The 25,989-nt window shown below is 53.2% G+C and overlaps 1 protein-coding gene across 2 annotated transcripts; it reads right to left on the bottom strand.

Moving 5' to 3' along the window:
• Positions 1–862: 862 nt before the first annotated feature.
• Positions 863–25,336, bottom strand: FBXL18 (F-box and leucine rich repeat protein 18). 2 transcript variants are annotated; one of them, XM_072349035.1, is made up of 6 exons: positions 25,063–25,336; positions 23,959–24,159; positions 21,571–23,111; positions 19,013–19,231; positions 3,531–8,088; positions 863–2,132 (listed from the first exon to the last, which is right to left on the bottom strand). In XM_072349035.1, the coding sequence occupies exons 1-5, from the start codon at positions 25,171–25,173 to the stop codon at positions 7,932–7,934; spliced, it is 2,229 nt and encodes a 742-aa protein (XP_072205136.1). In that variant the 5' UTR covers positions 25,174–25,336; the 3' UTR covers positions 863–2,132; positions 3,531–7,931. The 2 variants fall into 2 exon arrangements, with proteins under 2 accessions (XP_072205136.1, XP_072205135.1); XM_072349034.1 differs by having other exon boundaries at positions 863–1,149.
• Positions 25,337–25,989: the final 653 nt, after the last annotated feature.

Here is a 25,989-nt window from a genome sequence, read left to right as displayed (position 1 = left end):
ACTGACTCACAGTTATCACAGTGCACATCCACATGAACGCTTTGCCATCTTTCAGTGCCAAACCGCAGCGCCCTGCAGATCCGACCTGCAGGAGCAATGGCCAGAGATGGGTAACAGCAGATCAGATGTGATCCCAAACACGATGGCAGTGAGCCTGGGCTAGGAAGGTGCAGAGCCCAAACCCATCCCGTTGGGCACATCATGCTGCACCAGCACCACTCTGTAGAAGGCAGCTGGGGGCTCTGCCCCTATCCCAGTGCCAGCTGGGGGGGGGGGGGATTTACCATCACCAGCACGGCCCTTTGGTTCGCTTTCCATAGGAAAATAAAGCAGAGCTGTTTGCAGAAGGTTCTCATTAGGGAAACATCTGGAGTCAGACCTGATCCCCCAAAGGGCAGCAGAGTGCTCGGAGGGATCAGGGGAGGAGGAGGAGGAGGAGGAGGGATGGGCGGGTGAGGCGAGTTTCGGAGTGCAGCCGGGGACGGGACACAAGGAAGGTCCCAGCAGCTCGCAGCATCTGTCCCAGAGCCCGGAGGTGCCCGGATCTGTCCGCTGGGATGGATGGGGTCGGGATGCTGCCGGTCCCCTGAGGGCCTGGGGACACGGGCTGGTGACACAGCCGTCAGGGGACATCACCCCCTCCTCCAGGTGCCCCTTCCTGCTGCCTTTGGGCACTCACTGCCGAGGATTACAGGTCCGGAGCAGCGCATTGCGTAGCGCGCAGTGTACGTCCCCCAGCCGGGACTGTCCCCTCTCCTGTCCCCATCACACAGGCTGTAGTGACATCTGCTGGGCTCTCACTCGGGCAGTCCCATGGAACCCGCCCGGCACAGCCCCGGCCGGCAGCACTTCCCTTCGTCCTGGGAAAAACGACGGACTCCGGGGGGACCTGATGGCCGCACGGTGCCCCGACGTGCTGCTGCGAGAGCATCGCTGTCCGACCGTGGTGACAGAACCAAACCGGGACCCATCCGTGAAGGCAGCGCGTCCGCAGCATCCCACTGCCCGCACGGGGCTGAGCGTTGCGGGGACAGATGGGTGATGGAGCGGGGACGGCTGCGGTCACAGCCCCCTTGGAAAGGGCAGGGGGTGGCACCGGGCTCCTGGGGGGTGGGAGAGACCCTGGAGCTGGAGAAACCCCGCAGCCATCTGCAAAGAGGAAAGGATGCGGTGAGGAGCGGGTGGGGATGGGGGCAGGCTGTTTGTCTGGAGCTGATTTTGATTTTTCCTCTTTCCGATACCAGCAGGACGCTGTGCTGCGCCTCATTATGCAAATAGAAGCAATTAGAGCTCACCCAGGCTCTGCCCACGTGATGGTTTATTGCACTCGCAGAAATCCTTCCTGCTACATGAGGGGAATGACAACGGCCCCGGGCTGCAGCCAGCTCACCCCAACCACGGGGAGCTGATAGCGGGGCCCTCAGTGGAACCCCACATCAGGGACCAACCCCATCACTGCTGCCCATTAGTGCCCATATGGGAGGGACTGTCCAGGAGGAGCCCCCAGCCTCCATGTGACATGGTGGCTCTGGGGTTGGCTGCAGCCCTCGGCCCCACGGATGGATGGCACATACATCAGTGCAGCTCCATCCGCCCGACCTGGGGCTGGTTCTCCCACGGTTACCCATTCAGAAATATAGAAGGCAAACACACGCAGAGGCACCGACCTGCTGCTGACGATCAGCTCACGCTGGGTTTCCTCGGTGTATTCGGAATCCCTCGAGCAGGGAAGGGCTGTGCTGGGCTCAGCTCTCATCGTGGCACAAGAGCAGTCAGCAGTGCAGGGTGCGGACACAGCAGAGCCTGGCACGAAGCTGCTCGCACAGGGAGCAGCCCCATAGGGACACAGCACCGGAGGCTCCGGGACTACCTGAGGGTCACCCATGGGATGAGAGAGTTGATTTTAAACTGGAGGGGTCCCAGTAAAGGCAGGGGGATGCGATCACCATTGGGTGCAGGGGAAGGCAAATATCATATGGGGGAGCAAATGTGGAGGAGAGCAGAACTCAGCCAGCAAGAAGGCAGCAGAGCAGAGCACGGCCTGCACAGCCAGGGCTGGAATCCCCTCCCAGGTTCGGGATGCACTCGATGTGCTTTTAACGGGGGCTTGTTTGTACTTCAAAACAGCCCGTCTGTAATTGCCAAAAAAATAATTAAAAACAACAACAACAACAACAAAACAAGCCGCTACAATGACTAATTAGCTGCTCCTGCCTCGTACCCTGTAAACAAATGTATTTGTAACCAATTTGCAAGCACTTTGCATAAGGGGCCCAGAACACTCATGCCTGTTTGATGCATTTTGACATTAATTTGATAATAGCGGCTTAACAAGGAATCCAGGCTCCCTAGCTATAAATATGCTGCTTTTCCCCTTCCTTTTATCTGCACAGTGAAATAATGTTGTTTTTCCCCCTGCTGCAATAACCACCAGCCAGCCCTTTCATGAACGCCCTTTATGTCCTCTAGCATTTTCAAGGCTTTTTCTTCTGTGTGTGTGTGTGTCTTTCCCTCTCTCTCTCTTTTCTCTCTCCCTCCTTCTGGAGAAAGCAAAAAGGGTTTGATGAGCTCCGCTTTTAATTCCTGTTTATGGAGGGGATGGAGAGGACAGAGACGGTGCTCCAATAGTGCTGCTTATGGGAGAGCGGCTCAGAAGTCCTCCCTCCATCCACCTGCTCCCCGTGGGAGGGATGCAGCTCATCCTCTTTTCCCTCTTCTCAGCACTCTGCGGATCTCCATCTCCACACCAGCAGCAAATGGGAGCACAATGAAATGGGAATGAGGTGCTGGGGACAACCTTGGTGCCACCCGGAGCACTGCAGCATCACCGGAGCCACCACGCGTCCCACAGACCCAACCACAGCCACAGCTCATCCCTGCCCCGACAGCAACACTTCTCCCCTGCTGGTCCCTCCCAAAGCTTCCCACGGTTATTCAAGCAAACGGGGCAGTGTGGAACAGCAAGGTGACTGGCTGCAGAGCTCTCACCCTGCTGCCTCCCAGCTCCCCCACGGCCCCATCCTGGGAACAGTCGCAGCCCTGTGCCAGCAGTTGTGCTGTAGGGGCACAGCACAGCTCCAGGATGAGCTGCTCCATCCCCAGCCCTCCTCTGGGCTTATTAATGCCCAAACAATGCAGTGAGCCCCAATGATAAGCCGGAGGCCCAGCAGAGCCCGAAAGTACATTCCTTCCTCAGCCTCCTCCCTCTTTATCTCTTTCCTCCCTCCTCAAAACCACAGTTAGATAACGGTTATGGGAGCAATAAAATCCGTAACTTAAACACGAGCACGAGGGATGGCCTCTGCCAGAGCACACAGAGCAACGGAGCCCACGGGCACCATGAGATAGAGCCTGCGGGCAGAGCTGGGTGAGCCCACAGCAGCTGCAGGGCAGCCAGGTCACCAACCCCAACCCCAACCCCAACCCCAACCCAATCCCATCCCCACACCAAACCACGTCCCCAAGTGGTTCCGGAACATCTCCAGGGCTGCTGAGCTCACCCCACTGCTCCACCTGCACCACTCACCCACCTGCAGGCCAGACGGCTGCTTCGTCCTGCAGCAAGGAGGCTCAACTGCTGCCTGTTCGCATGTCCACGCAGGAAAAGCATCTTCAGCGCGTGAGCTCACACTTTGCAGACAGAACGACTTCAAAGCGTGTCCCGTGGGGGGAACGGATGGCTGTGGGCTGTGCTTTGCAAGGGAAATACGATGCGGGAGGCAGCGAGAGACCCGGCTCAGAACAGACTCACTCTTTATTTGAAGTTTCACATGCCACTGCGTACAGGAAAGTTGCACATTCAGAATTGGACTCAGTACGAGAACACGGGGCCGGGTGCAAACGCGAGCATCAGGTGAGCGCACGGACAGAGCTCCGAGCCCGGCGGTGCAGCAGCCCAGCCCTCCCCTTCCCCTGCACCCCCAGCTGCGGGTCAGCTCCTTCCCTCCCAGGGCAACACACGAGCAGCTTCGGAGCCAGCTCTGCACAGCTCTGCACACCCAGCACCCACATCCCGCTCTCCCAATTCCCCTTTCCACCAATGCCAGCAGCCTGCACCAGCAGCACCTTTTCCCCCCCTGCTGCTCACAGTGAGGGGCGACGGGAATCAGGACTTTTACGCTGACATTTCATTTTCAAAGTAAGTTTTGAAAGAGCACCATTTTCCCCGGCAGCCTTGGGCAGGGAGCTGCAGCTCCGCTTCAAAGGACCGACATCAAAACCAAAAGCAGCGTCCTAATGGTTGTGTGCTACATTACTTAATTGTCACGCAGCTCATTAGCGATGCCTGATTTCACGTTGGCTGCTGCGCCCAGATGAAGTTCACAATAGAAGGGGCTCCTTTCAAGCAATAAATAAAACAAGGCACCGGGCAGCCAGGCTCCGATGGCGCTCACATAAAACGTTACACTTCACCGCTTCAAAACTAGAAGAAAAAGCCCATCGTAATTAAACGCGTATTGATCTGCCTTCCTTCAGAGCTTCGACTTTGCATAGGGAAGGGGGGAATGCGGTGTAGGAGGGGGCTCAGCACACAGCACCGGCACCTCCGCATGGGGCTCTGGGTTCCCTGATGCTGAGTGAGGTGGGGGTCAGGAGATGGAAGCAACCGACCCTCGTCCTCCAGAGCAGGGGGAGAGCTAAAAATAAGAGCAGGGGAGGGAGAACGGAGCCGTCAGAGGTCAGCGCCACCAAACAACGGATATTGATGTCTCCATTCATTTCGAGCGGCGGAAAGGTCAATGCCTCCCTTGCTTCGTGTTTTATGGCTGACATCCTGCTGCTAACAGCAACAGTGTTCATAGCCAGACCCCATCCATCGCTTTTAGGATGATGGTTATTCCTGACCAGGTTGGCCATTTTGGAAATGTGACGAAAGCTGAGGAGGGGGGGGGGGAGGAAACCCCCCGGGCAGTGACAGCAGGGGGGTATCTGTGAGTCTGGGGGCTGCTCTGCCCCTCACTGCCCCTAACAACAAACAGGGTCCGAGGCAGCGTCCCCTCGCTGCTCATCATCATTCCCTGTACAACACCCCAACTGGTTTCTATGGAAATGCTCCTGCCAGCACGGCCGGCTGCCTGCGCAGCGCCAAGAGCCATGGGAACGTGCTGCATCCTGCAGTGCCCAGCCAGGGCTTGGGGCTCCCAGCCCTGAGTCCCAAAGAGCCCCCAAGGAGCTGAGGGGACAGACCGTGCTGCAGACAGCCCTGGGGATTAACACAAGCAGAACCTCTGCTCTGCTGCCCCGCACCTGCTTCAGCAGCCCCGACCTGCGCTCTCCTCCCAGTAAGGGAACCTCACAGCCCTGCACGCTGCCCGAAGGAAGCGCGGGCAGAACACAGACAACTGTTGCTTTCCCCACTCCTGCTGCTTGCCCCAGAACCTCCTTCTCCCAGAGATGCACGGGCTCCTCCTCAATGCTTGGATGCACAGGTTTATCCCACAGCCCCAGAGGTGGTGGGTCAGACTTGGAGAGCAGCACAACAAACACCAGAGAGGCAGAGCCTGCAAGGAGCGCTCCTTCTGTAATGGAATCCATCCATTTCAGCTCACGGATGGCAGCATAGCAGGCTGAGATCACCTCACCGGGTGCCTATGGGGAGCAGGGGGATATTTCTGGAGAGATGGGGACGGAGCCCAGAGTAAAAGGGAGGGATTTGGTGTTAAATAAAAGCTAGCAACAGAACGCCAACGCCGCCATTCCCTCCTGCTCCAATGCTGCACAACGGAGTCTCAGCACCGAGTGGGCTCTGAGTCCCATACATTGCTCTGCTCAGAACATATGGTGTGATGCTTAATAGCCCAACTCTGCCAATTGGGGACTATTAGGGTGGGTTTTTTTCCCAGTGTAAATGTTGCAGAATATAAATTGTAATTAACACCGATGCCAAAATAGCACTTAGAGAAAATAAGCACATTATTAACATCTGGTGAATCCTGCCTGCAGTGCAGAAGCAGCGGAAATTCTCACTCACCGTAAGAGGATTTGTGGCAGAGATCGGGAGCACCAGAGCACGGCTGGGGGACGGGTGGGCAGGAGGCATTTCTCCCCCTTTATCACCATTTTGTACTGTTATCTTTACTACCTGTGGGTGACCTTTCCCAGCCCCGATCATAACGGCTTGCATTTGCATCAGGACTTCTGACCTGCTTGCATGAATACAGATGTCTGAGCATCACACTCTGGGCAACAGAATAGCAGCAGTCCAGCAGCTCGCTGCCTGACCCCCATCCATTACTCTAGGAAAGAAACCTGGACACACAGCAGGCAGAGCTGGAGTGGACTGAACTGGACGGAGCAGAGGCTCGCATTCCTGCCAACAAGCTGACGGGCTTTGCTAGAGCGTGGGAGCGGGAGAGCAACAAGTTGTTGGAGAGGGATGTGAGCAGGCAATGTGACACGAGGCAGAAAGAACGACCTCGTGGGGTGAGCAAACAGCAGCAGGATGCCAACAGCGGGGTGTCAGCACTGCCTGACCTGCAGCAGTCTGCAGCGCCCCAGGAGTGCCCTCAGCTCCTCTCTGAGGATGGGGAGGATGTGGCTGTTTCCAGAGGCCTCAGCATGGACCCAGAGCTGAGCAGGGAAGGGAGGGAAGCTCAGGCAGACAGCAAACACGTGCGAGGGTTGGATTGAGCAAAGCACAGACACTGAGCTGCTCACTAACACCATCGCCTACTGAGTGTGGAGCAGAATCATAGAATGGTCTGGCTTGAAAAGACCCTCAAAGATCATCCAGTTAGAACCTCTGTGCTGTGGGCAGGGTCCCCAACCACCAGACCAGGCTGCCCAGAGCCACATCCCATTAAAGCACTGCTCAACACGAGAGCGTGTCTAGGAGATAGCAGGTGCAGAGTTAACCAGCTCCAGCTGCCGGCTGTTCTGCAGGAGACAGAGCCACTGTTCTGCTACAAAATGCTCCAGCAAAAGGGAAACCCGAAATGCCACTCAGCAACGGCGCTCCAGGAATTCACAGGACGGCTTTTGGTACAGCTGCCTGATGCTTTCAAAGTGCTCAGTAAATAAGGCAATATGAAAGTGACCCAGACCACTACTGACGCCTGAGGAGGTTCTTTGGGGCAGAGAAGCTGACCGAAGTCACGCTGTGAAGATGCTTCTCTATGCCTCTAAGATGAGCATCAACTCAGGGCATGGGACCTAAGGAGAAAACCAGAACACTGCATCCCCATTGAGACAGCAAAACAGACTGCGCTTCGATCAGACCCGAAGCCTTAACTCAGCCACTGTAGGTTCCACACAGCCCAGGACAAAGATCTCCAAAGCAGCTGAGAACATCTCCCAGCACCAACTGGGGAACAGCATCAGCGAGAGCACGTGTGGCCAAGGTGCTAAGAGCCACCGTTTGTTCTTTAAGAAATAGACACAAACTAGTCCTCGTGGTACTCCTCAATCTAAAGACCATGAAATAGCTGTGACTGCACGTGGGTGGCTACCAATGTGTACCTGTAACATAGAAAAGATGGGATGCATCTCAACTCCACGGAGCGACACACCGCTGTGCCGCTGTCCGAGGCTTTCTACTTTGCCACAAATAGACCAAAGCAAAGAACGATTTCCACCAATATCACAAAGCACACTGCCAAAGTACACGGGGGCCTTTGGGAAATACACCAGGCGACACGGGGGAAGGAGAGTCGTTAAGTCAGGTTCTCTTACCTTCAACTTCAGGAAAGTAACAAAGCAATTCATTATTGACCACAAGGAAATACTCATCGTGTTCCAAAAGCCTTTGAGACAGGCTGCTCGGATGCAAGCATCATCCAAGGAGATGTTTCCCCACTGCTATTTAGTTTGCAACTGCACCTATTGAAAGTGAACGGACGGCACCCGGGGAGGCGGCCGGGAGCTGCAGGTGGGGAATCCAGGCCAAAGAGATGCAACCCTACACGTTCTCACTGCCTGTCCCTTCCGTGCTGTCACCACCACAGGTTGGGGGGCTCCTCGGCCACTCTGCTTTTAAACAAGGTGATCTCATCCAAGTGCCTCATGGGGACATCTCTGATGACCTCCGTCAAGTCCTCGTGAAGCAGAGGGAAAATGACGACGTTTAACGCCGGGCGGTCCGCCTGGAAACTGAATCAGACACAGGTTATTAGCAGAGGAGAAGCACTGATTGTCCATACAAACAGCACGGGGGTTGTGGCAGTGCGGGCAGGAAGGGCTGTTCAGAGGGGGCAGCTGCAAGTCAGGGCTCCCATTCTCTCTCCTCCCCCCCACGCCTCTGCAGGGAGCACAGCCAGGCTTTTCAGCACACCCCACTCCAGCACATCTGCTGGGCTGACACACAAGCCCAATTCCAGCCTGCTGCAAGGAAGGAAGGGGAAAAAAATAACACCATTAAAAAGAAATCACAGCATGAAGATATCCTGAGAGGAGCAGAGATTGCAGCAGCGCTGCCCCAGCTGAGCAAGGTGCTCAGAGAGAACACGTTAAACCACATGCAAACCAGCAGCAAGATGCAGCACCAGTGGAAAAAAATCAGGGCAGAGCAATGCTGGGCAATCCCTGAGGGCTGAGCCTGGGATCATCACTTCAGGCTCAGTTGTTGTGCATGCAGAACCCATCCTCTGCAATTAGAGCACAGGCAAGTTTAGAAAGCTGAGATCTGCAGATAAGCATTTAAGTGAGCTCACGCACGCACTGCAGCCTGCTTCTCATACAAGTCACAGAAAACCTGCTTTGGCACCACGTGAGTTCGCCCTCACGCATGCAAGAATCCCTCTCAGTAATTCTGGGCTTCAGAGTCTGAATTCACAGCCTCGCTGTTTTCATGCCCCCTTAGAGAAACCTGCAGTCTCCTCCTGCCCTCCCAGCTCCACCTGCCAGCACTGCTCAGCTGGCTCTGCTTTCCAGCACACGCTTAAAGTCCCAGACCTTGAGAGCAGCGAGCATTAAAACCATTTACACTATATGAAAAGAGCCCAAGTCCCCATCAGCAAGTACTCTGCATGACAGCAGCCTAGCAGCAGAGCAGGGGGGGGGGAAGAGAATGCGCTCAGGGTACCCAAATGAGATGAGTTCAGCTTTTTAAAGCCAAGGGGCAAAGGAAGTTATGCCGTAGCTTAAGGTGACATCCTTGAGATTAAAACACTTTGCCTATTAGCACCGTGCCACCGAGATGCTCCCTCTGAGCTGCGTGACAGGGGCCAGCTCGTCGTCACTCTAAGCAGGCAGAGCGGAACTGGCAGCATCAGTCCCCTGAGGCTGAACCAAGTTGTGCTGGGGCTGGAGAACGGAATTCGCTGCTAAACGAGCTTCTCACTTGCAGAAGCGCCTGGAAAATTCCCAGCTCATCCTTAACACTGATACAGCCAGATTCCTCCCGGCAGAGAGGGACAGAAGGAGATTTGCTGCTGGAAAATGTGAAATCCCAGGTAATCAGTGCTAGCATGACAGCTGAAGAAAAGGCAACAAGAGATGGTGTTCCTTGGGGGAGAGAAAGGATGCTCAAAACGATTTGCAGCAGGGTTTGCAGCACAAACCCCCATACCAAGTTCAGTTGCTTGGTCCTGGCGGGTTAAATTCATTTATCTGAACTTAAGAAGCTGCGGGAGAGAGGATTTCCAGCAACAAAACCACCCGGGGCAGCGTTCTATCTTTCTGCATCACAGAGCGCCCTTCATGCCTCACGCCTAAGGGGGAAGGACAGAGCTCCCTGAGTGCAGCTGGAGGCTCTGGGAGACAGCCGTCCTTCCATAGCCCCTCCTCAGCCCCAGCTCTTGCTGCTGCTTATCCACCAGCACAGCCCTGCAGGGAAAACTGTGTTTGTAGAGCAAGTTTGCAGCAGGAAGCAGCAGTTGTCTTCATAGGGATAAAGCCATCCTGGCCGTGAGCTCCCCAAAGCTCTGCTTCTCCCTTTGCGTACAGACTGCCATCTCACCAGACACAGAAGTGTGGTTTATAAGCAGCCTTGCCACTGCAGCTATAAAAACAAGAGCCCGGATGAGTTTACATGACAATCTGCCACCAAGACAACTGAGAAAGCCCAACACAGCCAGAACACCTTCCAGAGAGGCTGGCTTTATAGGAGAGGTTTCAACTTGATCTTACAAGAAGAAAAAAGCCAGCTTTGTCATTTTCTCTTCCCTCCTCAACCCCAAAAAACCCCCCACCAGGAAACTGTAAGTTACTGCAAACCTTGTAAATTCCAAACCCCAGCAAGTTGACGCCGAAGAATTCTTTCCATGTACAATTTGTGTGCTCTAAGGAAAAAAATCAAATGCACATGGCTCACTGTTCTGCTCAGCTCAGTGTGCGTGCAAAGCCTCTCCTTTAACTGCCTGTTAAAAAACACCCCGATTTTAACGAGCAGCTGTCATAATGTTAAACTGGGATTAGCAGTTCCCAAAAGCAGACTCCCTTTGCAACCTCTGCTCCTTTAGTTCGTCCCCGGAAGGCAATTCCTTTCTTCATACACCTGTCCAGGTGGGCTAGATTAAGCGAGAAGCTCTTAAAGCAGCAGTTCGAAAGGCCGTAGGCACGGAGAGGAGATAACAAGAAGGGGAAGAGATTGAGTTAATCAGTTGCAGAATAGCTCCTGTAATCTTCTTGATGGTTCTTTCCTCATTCCGCACCTGGATGGACTTCAAACTGGATCTACCTCCACAAGCACACGGCTTGTAAAATGAAAACTCCAAGGACGGAGAGGGATGTCGACCTGGGGAGACAAAGGAGCTGCAGTTCCAGACATGAAACCCTGCTTTTTTCCAAGGGAAAGGAGCCAAGGATACGCTCGCTTGCTCTCTCCTACAAAACCTCCAGACTAAACTCATCACGATCAATTAACTGAAAGCAAGTTTTCTAGGCAACTGACCAGCAGCCCCTTCAAAACACATCCTTAAATCAGAAACAACCAGTGGGCTAACAAAGAAAATGCACGGCGTTCTCCAGTACAGCCTCTGGTCCGGCTGACTCAGCACCAACCCAGCAACCACCCAGCAGCAGCTCTCACAGGGAGCACCCTGGACTGTCCCGGTTTGCATTGGGGATGTTCAGCAGGGTTGGCTGCAGCAGCTGGCTGCGAATAACCATGGAGCTGAGAAATGGACAGCAAAGTGCTATTCCCAACTCCTCCCTGCGTCAGCAGGGGTATAACCTTGTTCTGTGGTTAGACCTTGAACGGGCTGCACATGGCTGGAAGGGTTAATGGTGCTTTGTTGTTTGACTCCAAAATGATCCCAGAGCAGGTGTGGACAGTAAGGTTATTTTCAAGCCAACAGCTTGGTAAATAGCTTAACGCTACGGTCTCGATTGCTTCCAACCAGCGTGGCGGGATCCAATATGTAGGTCAGGGACAAAGTCAAAAAGAAAGGGACAAATTCTTAAAGCAAGGTCTGCACTTTAATCAGATGTCCCTGATTTTAGCAAGACAAAAGAGTCACGGCCTGGAATGTGGTTATCTCCTGGCAAACCCTCCCGGCGTGTGCTTTCTGACATGCCAGGGGGCCCACCTGTCTGCAGAACCCCGGCTGCCCACCCAGGCACGGGGTTGCAGGTGAGCCTCGGGCACAAGCCCTGCAGTCCTGCTCCGCGCAGCCATACGACATCCCTGCTGCGCTGGGGCTGCTCAGACCCACCTCCTGCAGAAAGGACAAGGCAGCGTTTGGTGCAGAACGTGTTTCCCCCGGAGATTTGCAGAGATGCCTGAGAAAGGTGCTGTGCCAAGTGGGGATGTTGCAGCACATCCCACCCCCCAGACGCTGGCAGGCAGCAGAGGGCACAGAGGTGGTATCACTGAGCACTGGCAAGGCAAGAAACACACAGCAGATAAAACAAGGAAATACGGCGTATCAGGAGCAGATCAAGGCCGGGTTTTAAACTCCACAAACACAGATAAGCTTATGGGAAAGGAGGCTCTAAGAAAGGAATGAAAGAAAGCCAGGAGATGCTTGAGGTGGGGGAAACGAGGCACGGCGGGGACAGAGCAGGTTTGGACGCCCCTTGGTACGACTCTGCTGCAGCCACACACCCTGCCCTGCTTCGCTCAGACCTTGAGCTCAGCCTGGTTTGTTGCTTGCAGAGAGCAGCAGCCCTCCCAGCAGCAGCAGCAGCCGCCTGCCTTGCATCTCGCGCCGCGCACGGCTCTCACCCACACACACAAAAACCCCGTTAATCCTCTGCCAGGCACAGCATCGGCTTGTTTTTACTGGAAGATTTGCTCACGTCTGAATGTTCAGATGTGGCATCTGCCTTGTAAGCTTCAGCCAACGTACCTGAGCCAGCCTGGAAACTCCCATCCCCGGAGCACAGCTCGGCGGAACAGAGGAAGCGCCGGGACACGCTGGGGCAGCTGACAAGTGACACCATCCAACGTACGGACACACACTTTCCTCATCTTTTCAGGAAGGCCGGGCGTGCACCTCGGGTTTGTTCCGCTGCTTGTGCCCAGACCTCAGGGAACTGCAAGAGCTCTGCTTGTTAACAGGGACTGCCAGGAGTGTGAAACAGCTGCTCCAGAGCTGCTTCCAGCCACAGAGGCACCTTCCAGGAGGACTCTTGCCCCCACGCAGCCCCCAGGAGGCTCTCAAGGGGTCCAAAGCCAACACAGAGACTCTGAAGCAGACCCAGACATTAATGCCGGTCTCACTTCCAATACTGTGGCATGGCCGGTGTTGAGCTTCGTTTCCTATCTCAGAAACCTACCTCCCCTCACTTTAAGTCCCATCACTTCAGCCTCCAACCTGACAAAGGACACGGACGGCACTCTGGAAGGCGGTCACACACAGCATTTCCATCACCCACCATCTTCACCACAGCATCCTCTGCCACCACAGCACGTCATGGCCAAACAGCAGGACACATCGGGTGCACCCAAAGGGTGACATTCCAGCCATCTGCACTGCGGGTTCTCTCTGTAAGAGACGAATAACACTCCACTACCTCTCCCGTGAGCTGCTGCTTCCAGACTGAGGTTCCTCCATTATGTTGCCAGCTGAACTCCACATCACTCAGATGCGACCGGGCAATTAGAGAGGGAGGGAATGAGAACCCAAGGAGTGCTGCCAGAGTGGCCAGGACACGTCCTGGGGGAGCGCTCTGCCAGAGCAGGCTGAAAGTTATTTCCTAATCTCTTCCACAAATTAAAAAGCAACTGCAATAACGGCTCAATTAGATTTATTTTACCGTGGAAATGCTTTAAAGTTGCAGTTAATGCTTCCGTTCGGCCTTTTACACCCTCGTGAAGAGAAAGCGTGGCTGTACGACTCCAATATCATTTCCCAGCCAAGAGAGGGAGGAGGACACCGTTTGAAACCTACTTTGCACACAAACCCATCTTCCCTCTGAGAAGGGCTGAATTCCTTTCGAAGCACACCAGCTAGGAGCTGGAACCAGCCATTTGGGTTAGCCGCAGGAATGCACTTAAGAAGGGGGTATGTCAGTGCCCCCAGAAGAAGGTACATAAATATCCCCGATTGGGGATGGTCCCACAGGCTCTGCTGGCTCGCAAACTATTTGAACCCACCCTGAAACAACATCCCTGGCAGCAGCAGAGGTGTTGGGGCCACACCCCGAGCAGTCAGCCTTGGCCAAGCCCAACCATGAATTCTTGGGTAACGCGAGCTGACAAGGATGCAGTTTGTTATTCAGTCCGTGACAGAATGATTCAGGGGTTTCTAAGAGCAGGAAATGAAACAGACAATGAAAGCTGGAGCAGGATGCTAATGATTCACTACACCAGCCGAGCCGTGCATTAAGTCTTCTGCAATCAGATGCAGGGACGGAGCCCACAACATGCTTAGGCTAGCGGAGTGGGATTGGCAGCTACCGCGCCGGCTGCGGGAGCCAGGAAAACAGCTCTGCACTGAAAGGGACTTTTTCAAGGTCAGATGGATGAGAAGGTGATGGAGGGAAGCAAAAACAGCTTGAAAATATCCAGCAAGCCCCAGGTGGTAACAGCAGCTTTGTGCAGTGCTGATAACTGCGGCACGATGCCGGAGGACTCTGCAGAACCCGCAGACGACGGTGCCCTTGATTTCTGCCCTAACAGCCCCCCAACAGCCCAGCCCACACCACTCTTCTGAGGCTGAGCACACAGCGAGAAGCTCAGCAGGAGGAATGAATCAGTCAGCCAGAAAGAAACATGGGGACTTCCATGGCAATGGCAGCAAGGTGGGGGGGGATGCTTAGATTTGAGGTGAGCAAAAAAATCCATCTGCAATGGTTCAGTCCTGTGCCAAAAGAGGGATGGGATCACTTTGCTCTCTCTGAATCAATCACGGGTTCACCCCCAGGCCCCAGCTTGGAAGCCCCATTCCTGCAGCTGAATGCAGGGCTGCATCCCTTCAGTGGCTGTCTGAGCTACAGAGGGACACTGGAGCCAGCAGGCTGAGAGAAAGAGAAGATCCCAACACGAGCTGATATTTGAACAGAAATAAGCAGGGGAAAAAATAGTAAATGCAACAAATGCTTGAATAGCAAGATGCAATTCAGATTGAAACAGTTATTCCTGGGAAGTGGTGGGAGCCTTGTTGTGGGAGTCATGGCAAACCAATTGCTGCTCACACTCAGCACAGACATGAAGGCTAAGTTAACTACTCCTTTTTCTCTGAGTCTTGGACTCTCAGAACAAGCAGATTGCCCTGAAGCATTACAACTCCCTGCCCTTCCAGCAGCAGTTGGCCATCAGAGCCCTGCAGCACAACCCTACAGTCAGGTGGCAGAGCTGAGTGCTACAGGCAGGCAGACAGGGAAACTGAGGCACCAAGCCAGAGCAAGGGCTGCCAGCCACCTCCTGCAGCCCTCAGAGGTGCTGCACCAGGACCCTTCACCCCCCATCCCCAACAGCTGCAGCCCCCGGGAGCTTCCTCCCTGCTTTTGGGAGACACAAGCAGCTGAATGGTGCCACCCCCCACCCTCCCAGGCAGCTCCAGCAGCACCAATCCTGACCACCCTCCGTGCCATGGCTTACCTGGGATTGCATTTCTGTCAATCACAGCTCACCTCTACACCTCCACGCTTCCCCCCACCTACTAAGAATCCCTAATGACGCCACTTAGAGCCTTTTTGTTTCGCTTTCAGGTTGGGTTTTTTTTTTGTGATGTTTTTCCTTTTCCTGTCCCTTTCTTGATCTTTTTCAAGGTGTTTTTTCAAGGACTCCTCACAGACGCCATTGTCTGCTACTGCAGAGTCCTTGAAATCACTGGAATGATAGAAGCTATCTAAGCCCTTAAGCTAAAACCAGGGGGACAAAAAAAAACAACAACATCTAAAAGGAACACACTGGAAAATGAAATCTGTCCTTGAGGCCAAGGGGACGTTTGCCAAAGCATTTCCTATCTCCCACCCTCTGTTCCAAGTGATTGCTGCTGCTGTGCTTGACCAGGAGAGCACCTTCTCTCTCCATCTGTGTGCCCGCCACCCACACCACGGAGCACAGCAGCGCCTGACTTACCCAGATTCCTCTTCCCGTAAGATTTTTGGGGTAAAGACGCATGTAAATGGGATTAGTTGGCATGCAGCACACCGAGGAGCAGCGGGATGCCTTCCGTGGGTCACAGCTCCATCTACTGACTATCTCCTAAAATAACAGAGCGAAAACCTTCGGAAAGAGCCGTTTGAAGGCAGCCCCATCATCCTCTCGGATGGACTCGGGGCACTTTGGCTCTTGGAGGTGAGTGAGAAAGAATCCCTGCCCAAAAGGAGCACATGAATCCCTTTGCTTCACGAAGGTCTCTCTGCACAGCAACAGATACGGGATTACATCAGGTCCTGGGGTTGAGGTTTTCAGTACTGCCACTGCATTCTCCTGCTAAAACCACTGCAAATGCTCGGAGCTCAGCGCTGTGGCTCAGTTAGGGTGCAAGCCCTAAACAGAAAGCACTGTTTGTTGGCTCTGCTGCTATGTGAAGCGTGGCGGCAGCTGAGCACCATGTGATAGGAAAAGAAAATGTCATTTTCCAGAGAAACTGTGAGCCCAGGGCAGTGTCACACATGAAGGCTGGGGAAGATGAGGGAAGTGGATAGGGATCATTCAAACTGCACCCCATGTAAGCATTGGGCCCGTCTCGTGTGCATAGAGGATGTCCCTGAACCACAAAGATCAGCCCTCCCCTACACAGAGGGAAGAAGAATCAAGTCAACACTGCCATGATTTATCTGCCCAGAGGGAAACAGACCTCTCCAAAGCTCAGAGGAGACCTTGTCCTTGCAAGCCTCGTTTGCTGATGAGGTCTCCAGATGAATTCTCTTCTGCTTACCGTGTTCCATTGAAAAAGAGGCAGAACTGAATCAGTGGCGTTTTGCAGAGAAATACATGCACTAATATCTCCGAACAGCAAACTTCCACCAGAAAGCTGCAGGCAAGGAAGCTGGAGATCACAGGGCCTGGGCTGGAGCTGTCACAAGACTGAAAGATGTGACAACAACTTTCTTTGCAGGCCATTACAGCAGCAATACAGAGTGTTATTCTTAGAAGCAAAGGGAATGGTTTGAGGATCCTTGCTGGCTCTGTACTATGGGTACAAAGCAGGTTTAATACTTGAGCTCCCACAACTTCAGCCTGTACAGATACTGTCTTCCAGCTCAGCACAGCAGCCTCAACCAGGCTGTTCTGTCCACACTGGTCCTCCTCCATGAACTGAACCCTTCTGTAGCACTGCATTTCGATGCCCTCCCACATCCACCCCTGCAGACTGCTGGTGTGCTCAGCCCTAGGCAAACTCCTTGCTTACATTTCTTCTCTTTTTAGAGGTGCTGGGAGAACAGGAGGCACTTCAGTCCTACCAACCCCACTGACAAATGGGCTGCAGCGTAACCAAGATCCTTTCCACAGCTCTACAACAGCTCCAGTCCATTGCAGGATCCAAGAACTACAGCTCCAAGGAAGGGGAGCAAACAAAGACAGGCTGACAGCCTTCCCAGCTCTCACCTTCTCCTTCCCATCCATTCCTCATGCCTTTCCCGCACACCCTCCAAAGAACAACAAGGTACCTAACGTCAGACTTCCCCTTCCCAATCCAAGTTTGGATTAAAGGCACACGAGCAGCACATTGACAGGAAGCCTTTCCCACAGGCCCAAGCTCCAAACTAAATCACACGAGGACTGAACTGCCCTCGGAGCAGCAGACAAAGCACAGCCAAGAGGAAGCCAATTCCTGACCCCACCTGAAGGCACATTCACACAGGGATGATACAGCTGGGAAAGGCACGTGCTTCAAGGCTCACTGATGGCCCATGGAAGAGTCCAGGCTGTGCTTACAGATCCCGCTCTGTATTTTACCTCTTCCATGTTATTACTTAAGACAGTCGCATGAGAATGGGATCTTTGTTGCTTAGGAGCATATCTGCTCCCATTGCTTATCCTGCTCCTGAACTCGTAATCTTATGTGACATCAAAATCGTTTCCAGAGCCACCAATTACAACACCATCGAGGATTACGACTTCAGGTGCAGAACGTGCAGTGGGAGCAGATGGAAAAAAAAAAGGCTCGGGAAAAAAAAAAAGAAGAAACCTTTCAAAACTTGTTTTCATACAAATGGCTCCATTAATAAAACACAAAAGAAGAGAAGCAGCGCAGCAGCCAGAACTGCTGCTAAAAATGCCAACGGTTTTCATGGGGCATCTGCTGCTCTCTGGGGTGCAGAGCGTAGTAAGAACCCATGCATGAGAAAGAAAGGGAGAAGGGAAACTTGACGGGGCAGCTCAGGAAGCAGACATGGGAATTTTGGCCAGTGCTGCATTGGTGTCTCAGGGAGGAAAGCAGAACAAAACCAAAACAAAACCTGGATCCTTGGTTCTTTGTAATGATCATAGAATGGCCTGGGTTGCAAATGCCCACAGTGCTCATCCAGTTCCAACCCCCTGCTGTGTGCAGGGTCACCAACCAGCAGCCCAGGCTGCCCAGAGCCACATCCAGCCTGGCCTTGAATGCCTGCAGGGATGGGGCATCCACAGCCCCCTTGGGCAACCTGTTCCAGTGTGGCACCACCCTATAGGGGAAAAACTTCCTCCTAAAAGGATCCTGAAAGCACTCCCAGAATCAAGCAAGGACTGTATCTGTCCAGTCAAAGCCATCCCAAAAGAACACAGAGCCTTCTAGAATCTGCAGCAAGCAATCCTGCGTGCGGTTTGAAGGTGGCTGATATAGTCACAGGCTCTTTGGATTTGATCCTCGGAAATAAGCCAAGTGTAATAAGTCAGTTTGAAGCGGGAGAAAGGCTGGGGGGAGGAGCAGCCTTTAGGATGCAGTAATAACACCGTGTGATTCGAAACCTGTTAAGAGCTTAACAGGGCAAAGCAATGGAAGGTGACAAAGAAAACAGATCGAAGGCAGAGAGAAATGCCTTACAGAGAACAAAAAAGCAACGCAAAGCTTGCTGCACGGGAAATACTGTGCAAGATGACTGCCACTATGAGACGACTTCAAAATGCCAGCCGTAATTAAAAGCTCTCTTTTCAGATGCAGTTCACGGCTCAGGCACCAACGTTTCCCACCACGTGAGCCTCAGATCGCTGCGAGGGGCCCAGCAAAATGCATTTAAGAACTGTCAGACTGCAAAGGCAGTTTGCAGCCATCCTCCCACCCCCCCCTTAAAGAAAAACCCTTCACAACAAACCCTTGAAAGGCTTTGAATTGTGCTGCCAGGGGATTATCAGTAAGTGACATTTACAAGTGATTAGAGGACCAAGAATTATCTTAGTCACTTGTGGGAAAGGAGGAAAGCTTCAAGGTCAAACCTCCGGGTACTTAAAACGTCGGCAGATGTTTTGTTTACACAGAAAGTGACGTTTGATTTATGATGGAGCTGCACTTTCAGGGCTTCAGCTCAGAACCGCAGAGAACACGAGTGGGAACGGAACCAAACATTCACATCAGACCTTCGTGTGCTCCACGGATCCACTCTTATTAAACTAAGAGGCCGCTTCACGTGCCAAGCAGTTCCGCGGTACCTTTTAGCTTCTTGGAATAAGTGCTCCAAGCCACATAAAGCCTTGGCAAGAAAGGAAAAGGAGATAAACAGCTCCAGAAAAGCCACCCGGAGCCCATCCTGCACTCACCTCCGGACGATGGATTGCTGGAGATTTCTGCAGACGGTGAGAGATTCTCCCATAAACATGTGGCACATGATGACCTCAAGGCAGTTGGCCATGAATGACATCACTGCATCAGACTGCAGAGTCCCACTCCGGGAGACGATGCAAAGGCGCTGGAGAGAGGAGCAGTGACTCAGGGCCTGGAAGAACTGGGAGCCCGCACTGAAGTAGGGCTGCTCCAGCCTGCAGAGATAGACAAAAGCAAGTCAGTGGGCAGGTCAGCCTTGGGGTGCTTTCAGACAAGGGAGAAGGGCACATTCATGGGGGTTCGGCCAGCAGAGCAACCAGCCAAGCCACCATTTCACCCCCTCACACGATAACTTTCTATCTGCTTGGGCATTACAGGTTTGTCTTTGCAAGCTCAGGCCTCTTACCCCAAGTTACACAGTCTGAAGGACAGGGACACAAGCACACATAAAGGCCCTACGCTGCAGAACCCCATGGAGAGGCCCCGGCTTAGCAAGATTTCCACAAATCACGTTGGGTAAGATGGACTTTTGGGTCAGACAAACACTGCCCAGCTTTTGCTACCTGACATAACCGAGCAGCCAATGTGGGTTTAGGGACTCGTTGCTCCAGTGCACCGAGCACGGGTCAGACCAGTCAGCTTTAGAGAGAAGGCAGGAGTGAAAAACTCACAGCGTGCACGTGGTGACCTCGTGCCTCTGAGCCACCAGCAGCCACCAGCAGCCCTACCCACGGGATGGAAAAGAATCAAAGCTCTTCTCTCCCCAAGCAACAAATGCTGACCTCCATCTGAGACACTCGGCCCAAAGAAAAGCAATGGGATTTTCTACCCCAGCTGTTCACAGCCCCACCTTCCAGTCCCGGAGCACAGTAACAAAAAGACACAGCGAAGCCATGCCTGACCAACAAGGGCTCCGTGTTTTAAGCAGCAGCCCATCTGAATGACTCCCTGGCAGAAACCAGTTAGCAGGACACAAGAGCTGCCCGGGGCTGATGCCATCAGGAGAAGCACGCCTGCTTTGTATGGATTTACCTCAAGACCTCAGAGCACGTGGGACTCCCAGTCATTGGGTCAGCAAGGCCAAGAGCTCCAGAAGGTTAATCCAGGAGGTGACAACAAGCTGTCAGCCCCATGCTGACCTCCGGATAATCTCTGTGTAGGTCTTTGTAGTACGGGAGGGGTATCTCAGCAACTTAATCTCATTAGCTGACAGATTCCATTTACAAGTCTCAGCCCAGGACTACCTGAAAAGACCCTACCAGCTCTTTGGGCAATGGCTCAAAACGAATCTTAAGGAAATAGGAAGCTTCTCCTATTTTTCAGCAGTGCGATTGGCCAGCTGTCAGCTAAGGACAAAGCCGGGAAGCCCTGCAAGCTCTCAGAAGGTTCCTAAGTTACCCACAGCAGCACGCAGCCACGTTTGCATTACCGCTTCTGCCCGCTAGATGGCAGCGTTGCTCCGGAATATCCCCTGAAAGCCGCTTCTCAGCCTGGAAAACGGGCAGAGGAAAAAGGGCAGAAATGCCAGAGAATCGGGGAAATGAAAAGGAAGCTGCATTATCAGGAGTGAGTGCTAAGCATTAGAAACCTTTCAAACCCATAGCAAACCTCAGGCTTCACTCGAGGCGCAGTGACAGCCTACACCTACACGCCTGGCTGCTGCAAGGAGGCAGCCCTGCTCATCCTCCACCCAAGGCTGTCAGTGCCTCCCATCCTTATTGCTCACAGCCTCCATTTGTAAGGCTCTGCAAAACGCAGGGCCAAGCAGCAGCAAAGCAGCGCTGCACACCAAAGCCTCCACCACAGAGCTCGGTGGTTCCAAGGGGATTCAGTCCTTCGAGGTTAGGGATGCTAAATGATCCGGTGATTTACAGCCATCATGTTTAATTTACAGCCATGGTGTTCACCAGTGCAAGGAAACCAGCACGGTGAGATGGGTTCAGAGCTACTTTGGCAGCAGCAAAACCCCTTGATGCATCCTTCAAGGTCAGAGCAACGACCCGAGAAGCGAACATCAACACAACAGATTCTATGGGACGCTTTCAATGTATTACCCAGAAAGGAAAAACAGATGGAAAAAAATAAGGAGGTAAAACCTTAAATATAAACCAAAGGTAGAAAAACATCTCAATTGAAAACCAAACACCTTATCTAGACAACACAGCAGTGCTTTCCTTCCTGGATGCTCAGTAAGTGTACACACAAATCACACAGCATTTCACCCAGTCCTGAGAGCCCGCTACCTCCCACATACGCTGGGTCTGCTCTTCCTTATCTAAAGGGCAGACAGTGGCAGCATAGAGACTTCAGGCTCTTAAACTGTGGTTAAAAGGCACATCCTGAGGCCTCGAAAACAGCCCAAGATACTTTCCTGTTCTCCACCACTCGGGAAGAAAAATAACTCTCAAGCCATCGCAGCTACTTCTGACCTGCTGCTTGAGCGCAGGGCGACCAGCAGAGGATCAGCTGCAGCTTTTACAGCAGCCACCACAAAACAAGCTCTCCACCTCCAGAGCTCCACAAACAACGGAGACGTTCAAGGGCAGCCCCTCACCTGAGATCTCTCAAACACCTGCAGTGCTTCAGCATGTCCATGAGAGCAGACATATAGACCATTTTCCCCATCATGCCCAGGTTGGCCAACGAAAGAGTCCGCAAATGCTGGCACTGCAATCCAATGCTAACGAGCCCAGAACCGGTAACGATATTTGGCAGCTGTGCTAAGGTGAGGCTTTGCAAACAAGTCAGCTGGCTAATGGCAGCCACCTCCGAGTCCCCCACGCTTTGAGCTCGGACGCAAGGAGGCAACGAGTTCCGAATTGCCGGCTCGTTGCGGGGCATGGCAGAGGAAAAACTGGACCCAATTATTTCTAAGGTTTCCAAAAACCGGAGGCTTTTCATCAGCATCCAGAATACTGAGGACTCCAGCTTCTGGCATGTCTGGTCTGCTGGGTTCCTGGGATACGTCTGTACCCCAACACGGGTTTTCTTTCCGAACGGTTGGGGCATTGCATTAGGCTGCGTGGGAGGCTTTTCCGTGTTCACAGCAACATCCGTGATGGAACAAACGGGTAGTGCTAGTGAGAGCAGGTGCTTCAGCCTGGACAGGAGCTGGCACAAATGGTTCCCTATGCTTTCTGAGCTGTGGTGGTGAGCTGCGGAGAGGTTGAGGTGTCTGAGGTTGCAGCAAGACACTACCAGGCTTTCCAGAATGCTGCTGTCAATGTCATCCTCTGCTCTTCGAAACAAAGACTCCGGAGCCAGGCAGTGAACGCAGCCGCTGAGATTCAAACTGGTCAAGCTTTTAAGGTCCTTCCCACCATTAATAACTCTCTGGATCAGGTGGCCACCAGATAAGGTGCATCGGCTAAAGCTGAAGTAGAAAGGGTTGTTGAACTTCAAGTGTTGCAGGAGTCCAGAACCATTAAGCCAGGCTTTGGGCAATTGTAAAGCATCCAGACGCACATTTCGAGCCATTGAATCCAGAAGGTTTTTAGTGGCTCCCGTCTCAGCAAAACTACCAGGGGCAGAAATAAGGAAGGCGTGAAGGTTCTCAGGTGTCCGATCGCTCAGCACAGCCAAGTACAGCCTCACCACCTCCTGATTAACATAGCCAGGAGCCAGCCTGGCATAGAAGACACGAAGGTTTTGGTAGTGAGGCACATTGCTCTCGCCCACCATTAGCTGTCCTGACAGCATAAAACCTTCTCGTGAGCGATCAAGGATCTCGAAATAAAGCAGCAGTTTCTCAAGGCTGGTGCAGCACGGCACAACGCCGTACGATGGAGTGTAAAGGGTTTGCTTCAACTCTGACACACGGCTGAGGGTGGCTTTGCACTCACTGCTTAGCTGACTGGCATCAAAGCCCGGGTTCACGTCTATGGCCAAGGACCGCAGGTGCTGCAGCGTGGACAGCATCTTTGAGAGACGGAGAGAGGTGATACGGCACCCGGACAGGTTCAGTTTGACCAGGTTCTTGCACCGTGTGACGTGATCAGTAGTGGAGCTGGGCAGCCAGTAGCACCCAGCCATGTTCAGCTGGTAAATCTCTTTTCCGATATCCCTCATCAGTTGCTTCACTTTGTCTTTGTTCACCTGTGCCCAAACAAAACCAGATTCAGTGAGACATAAGACAGTAGCATGCAGTGACTCAGTTTCCCACCTGAAGATGGGGACAGCACTGGTTAGCTCTCACCTTACGTAGCTCATCTAAGGGTCTCATTAAAGTAACACAGCCATGCTTTGGACTCTAATCTTAGAATTCCTTCAGCTTCTTAGGCTGTGCAGTTCTGCATTACTGAGGGGCTAAAGCTGTCCTCCATCCCACTGCCAGCTGCTGAACATCACCCATCTTCCATCAGCTAAACTACTTCAGGAATAACTGAAACCAGCCGAACCAGCCCATAGCAGCACAAACTAAAAGAATCCTTTCATTCTCCTTCATCCTCTTTCTTTTGGAAACAAATAAGAGAGGCTTCTCTTTGCCTCCAGCTTGGGGACGCAGTCTTCATAAAACATATTACGCTTCAGCCCTAAGCTTTATTTTTGTTACAAAAAGTGCCCATTTACTGAATTAGCTGACTGCGTGTCTGACAAATTCATTTGTACAACACAGAAAATACACCCGGGGAAAGTTACAGCTTCATACAACCATAAAAAGCAGCTGCAAATGGAAAGTTGCATTTACATTCATTTTAGCTTCCACAGACCCAGAGAAGTGACATAAAATAGCATCAGTGAAAACTAAGGGAGCGCAGAGCTGCCTTAACAAAGCATTCTGGAAAACAAATGCTTTCATCAAACAGTTTATTGTTTATTCCATTTCAGAGTTCCAAAGCAGGCCGTGGATGCAAACACACTGAGAAGTTCTACTGCTTGACATCTTTCCAACAAGTCAGGTTTCTCTTCATAGCTAGCAGAAGCAGCAAGCTACTCGCCCCACCTTATAGTCCTTCTGAAGTAAAACTGTATGGGTTAGACTCTTGTCGAGGCAAAGCGTTGCGAGCTTCCTGCAGGTCTTCCTGACGTTCAGGACCAGGTCTGTGCAAGGGACGTAGCTTAGGATGTGCAGAAGGATCTCATCTGAGAACTCCATCAAGTTGATACCGTTACTTTCCTCCTCATTCTCCCCACTCACAGGATCCTAAAAGAAATAGGAAGAGGGGGGGAAAAAAAAAAAGAGGGGGGAAGACAAAGAAAAGCAACCAGCTCAAAAAAACTTCAGCAAATCTTATAAGAGACAATGTGAGCCTCAGAGATCTGTGGAGTGAGATGGAGCAAAAACAGAACACAAACCACCTGCCTTCTCCCTTAAGAGACAACAGCGAGGTACTGCAAAGCTTCACACAAAGCCATGGCAGCCTCACTCGCTCTAGGCTGCCTTAGCACATGAATAAAGACGTTTATGCTCATTTCCCTCCTGCCACTCGCTTTGCAATTGGAAGCGGTCACCTCAGTGCAGCAGGCAGCTCCTTTCCACCTTTATCCTCTAAGAGGAACCCACCCCAATAACCTCACAACTTACGTAACCGTTTACATGCTAAAAAATCCCCCCTGCAGCCCAGCATCGCACTGCCCACAGCCATCCCACACTGCGGCCATGGGCACTGGGGGCTCCTTGGGATGGCTGCAGCCCCCCAGCAGCAATACCCCTCTGATACCTCACTGATACCCCTCTGATACCCCACTGATACCCCACTGACACCCCCTGTGCTGCTGAGCTAATCCCGAGGCACAGAGGCCCGCTCCCCAGTACCAGCCGGGGGTCTGGGAGCAGCTGGGCCTTCAGCTCCATCTTTAAGGAAGACGAATCACCGCCCAATAACGCCGTGCCGCCCCCCGAAGGAGCGGGGTCCTCCCGCCCCACAGCGCGGCCCTACGCAACCAACGGGGGCTCCCAGAGGAGCGCTGGGCACCCACCAGCCGGGCAGCCCCCCCGGGACCCGCGGGGCTGAGCACACCGCCATCCCAACCGCTGGCCGCGCCGGCTCCTCCCCGAGGGGTCCGTCTCCCCCACAGCGGGTCCGGCGGCGGCCCCACGGCTCACCTCAGCGCAGCACGACATGGCGGCAGCCGCGGGGTCCCGCCGGGCCCGGCTCAAGCCAGCCGCCTCCCGACCCCGCTCCGCTCCGCCGCACGGCTCTTCCGGCGCTGCCATGACCCGGCTTCCGCGGCTCAACACACTTCCGCCGTCGCCATCTTGAGCGTGGCAGGGTGAAGCGGATGTGAGGGGGGCGGCCGCCGCGCGACGCCATCATGAGAGCGGCGGCGCCGCCATGTTGGGGGTGGTAGCCTGTGTCTGTTTTGCTTGCAGGGCTGTGAGCGGGATGTTGGCGTGCGGGAGCGCAGCCTTCAGCCCTGAGGTGCGGGACAGCCTCATTAAGAGCATCGACACGTGCTTTTCTGTCAAGTTTCGGTTAAACAGAAGATAATGACAGTCAGGGCTGGTTTGTTTGACATGAAGATAGAATACCAACCTACCAGACTGCAGTCAGAGGGGAAAGCTGAGAGCAAGACTTGCATTTCCAGTGCAAATAGGATCATAAGCAGAGCCCACAAGCAGCGTCAAAGCCCTGCCCAGTGCTGGGTCAGCTGGAGCATTAGGTGTGAGGGCCAAGGCCATACTCCGAGCTCTGGCATTGCTCTTGTTGCTGGTTGCTGTCAGTGTGTGAGTGCAGAACCTTCCCCTGGCACACGGGAACCTCCTGTGCAAACAGCATCAGTTCAGTGCTGGTCTGTCTGCAGGCAGACTTTGATCACAGCATGACTCATAGAGCTTTCCTAGCCCAAAGAAGGCAAGCTCCTACCACGCTGTCCAGGTCCAGGAGGGCAAACAAACAAACCTGGTGGTAGCGTCAAGATATTGCGTTCTGTACGACATCTCTTAACAGTTCATGGCCTGGGGGTTTATCATTCTTTTTCCCTGGGAAACTCTTGACTCATTTCTCTCCCGTGGTTCTTCTTAACGCCGATG

Source organism: Excalfactoria chinensis, chromosome 14 (assembly GCF_039878825.1).
Source record: "Excalfactoria chinensis isolate bCotChi1 chromosome 14, bCotChi1.hap2, whole genome shotgun sequence".
In the NCBI taxonomy this organism is placed as follows: Eukaryota; Metazoa; Chordata; class Aves; order Galliformes; family Phasianidae; genus Excalfactoria; species Excalfactoria chinensis.
Note: the sequence above shows the minus strand (reverse complement) of the source record. Positions and strands in the feature narration are given on the sequence as shown.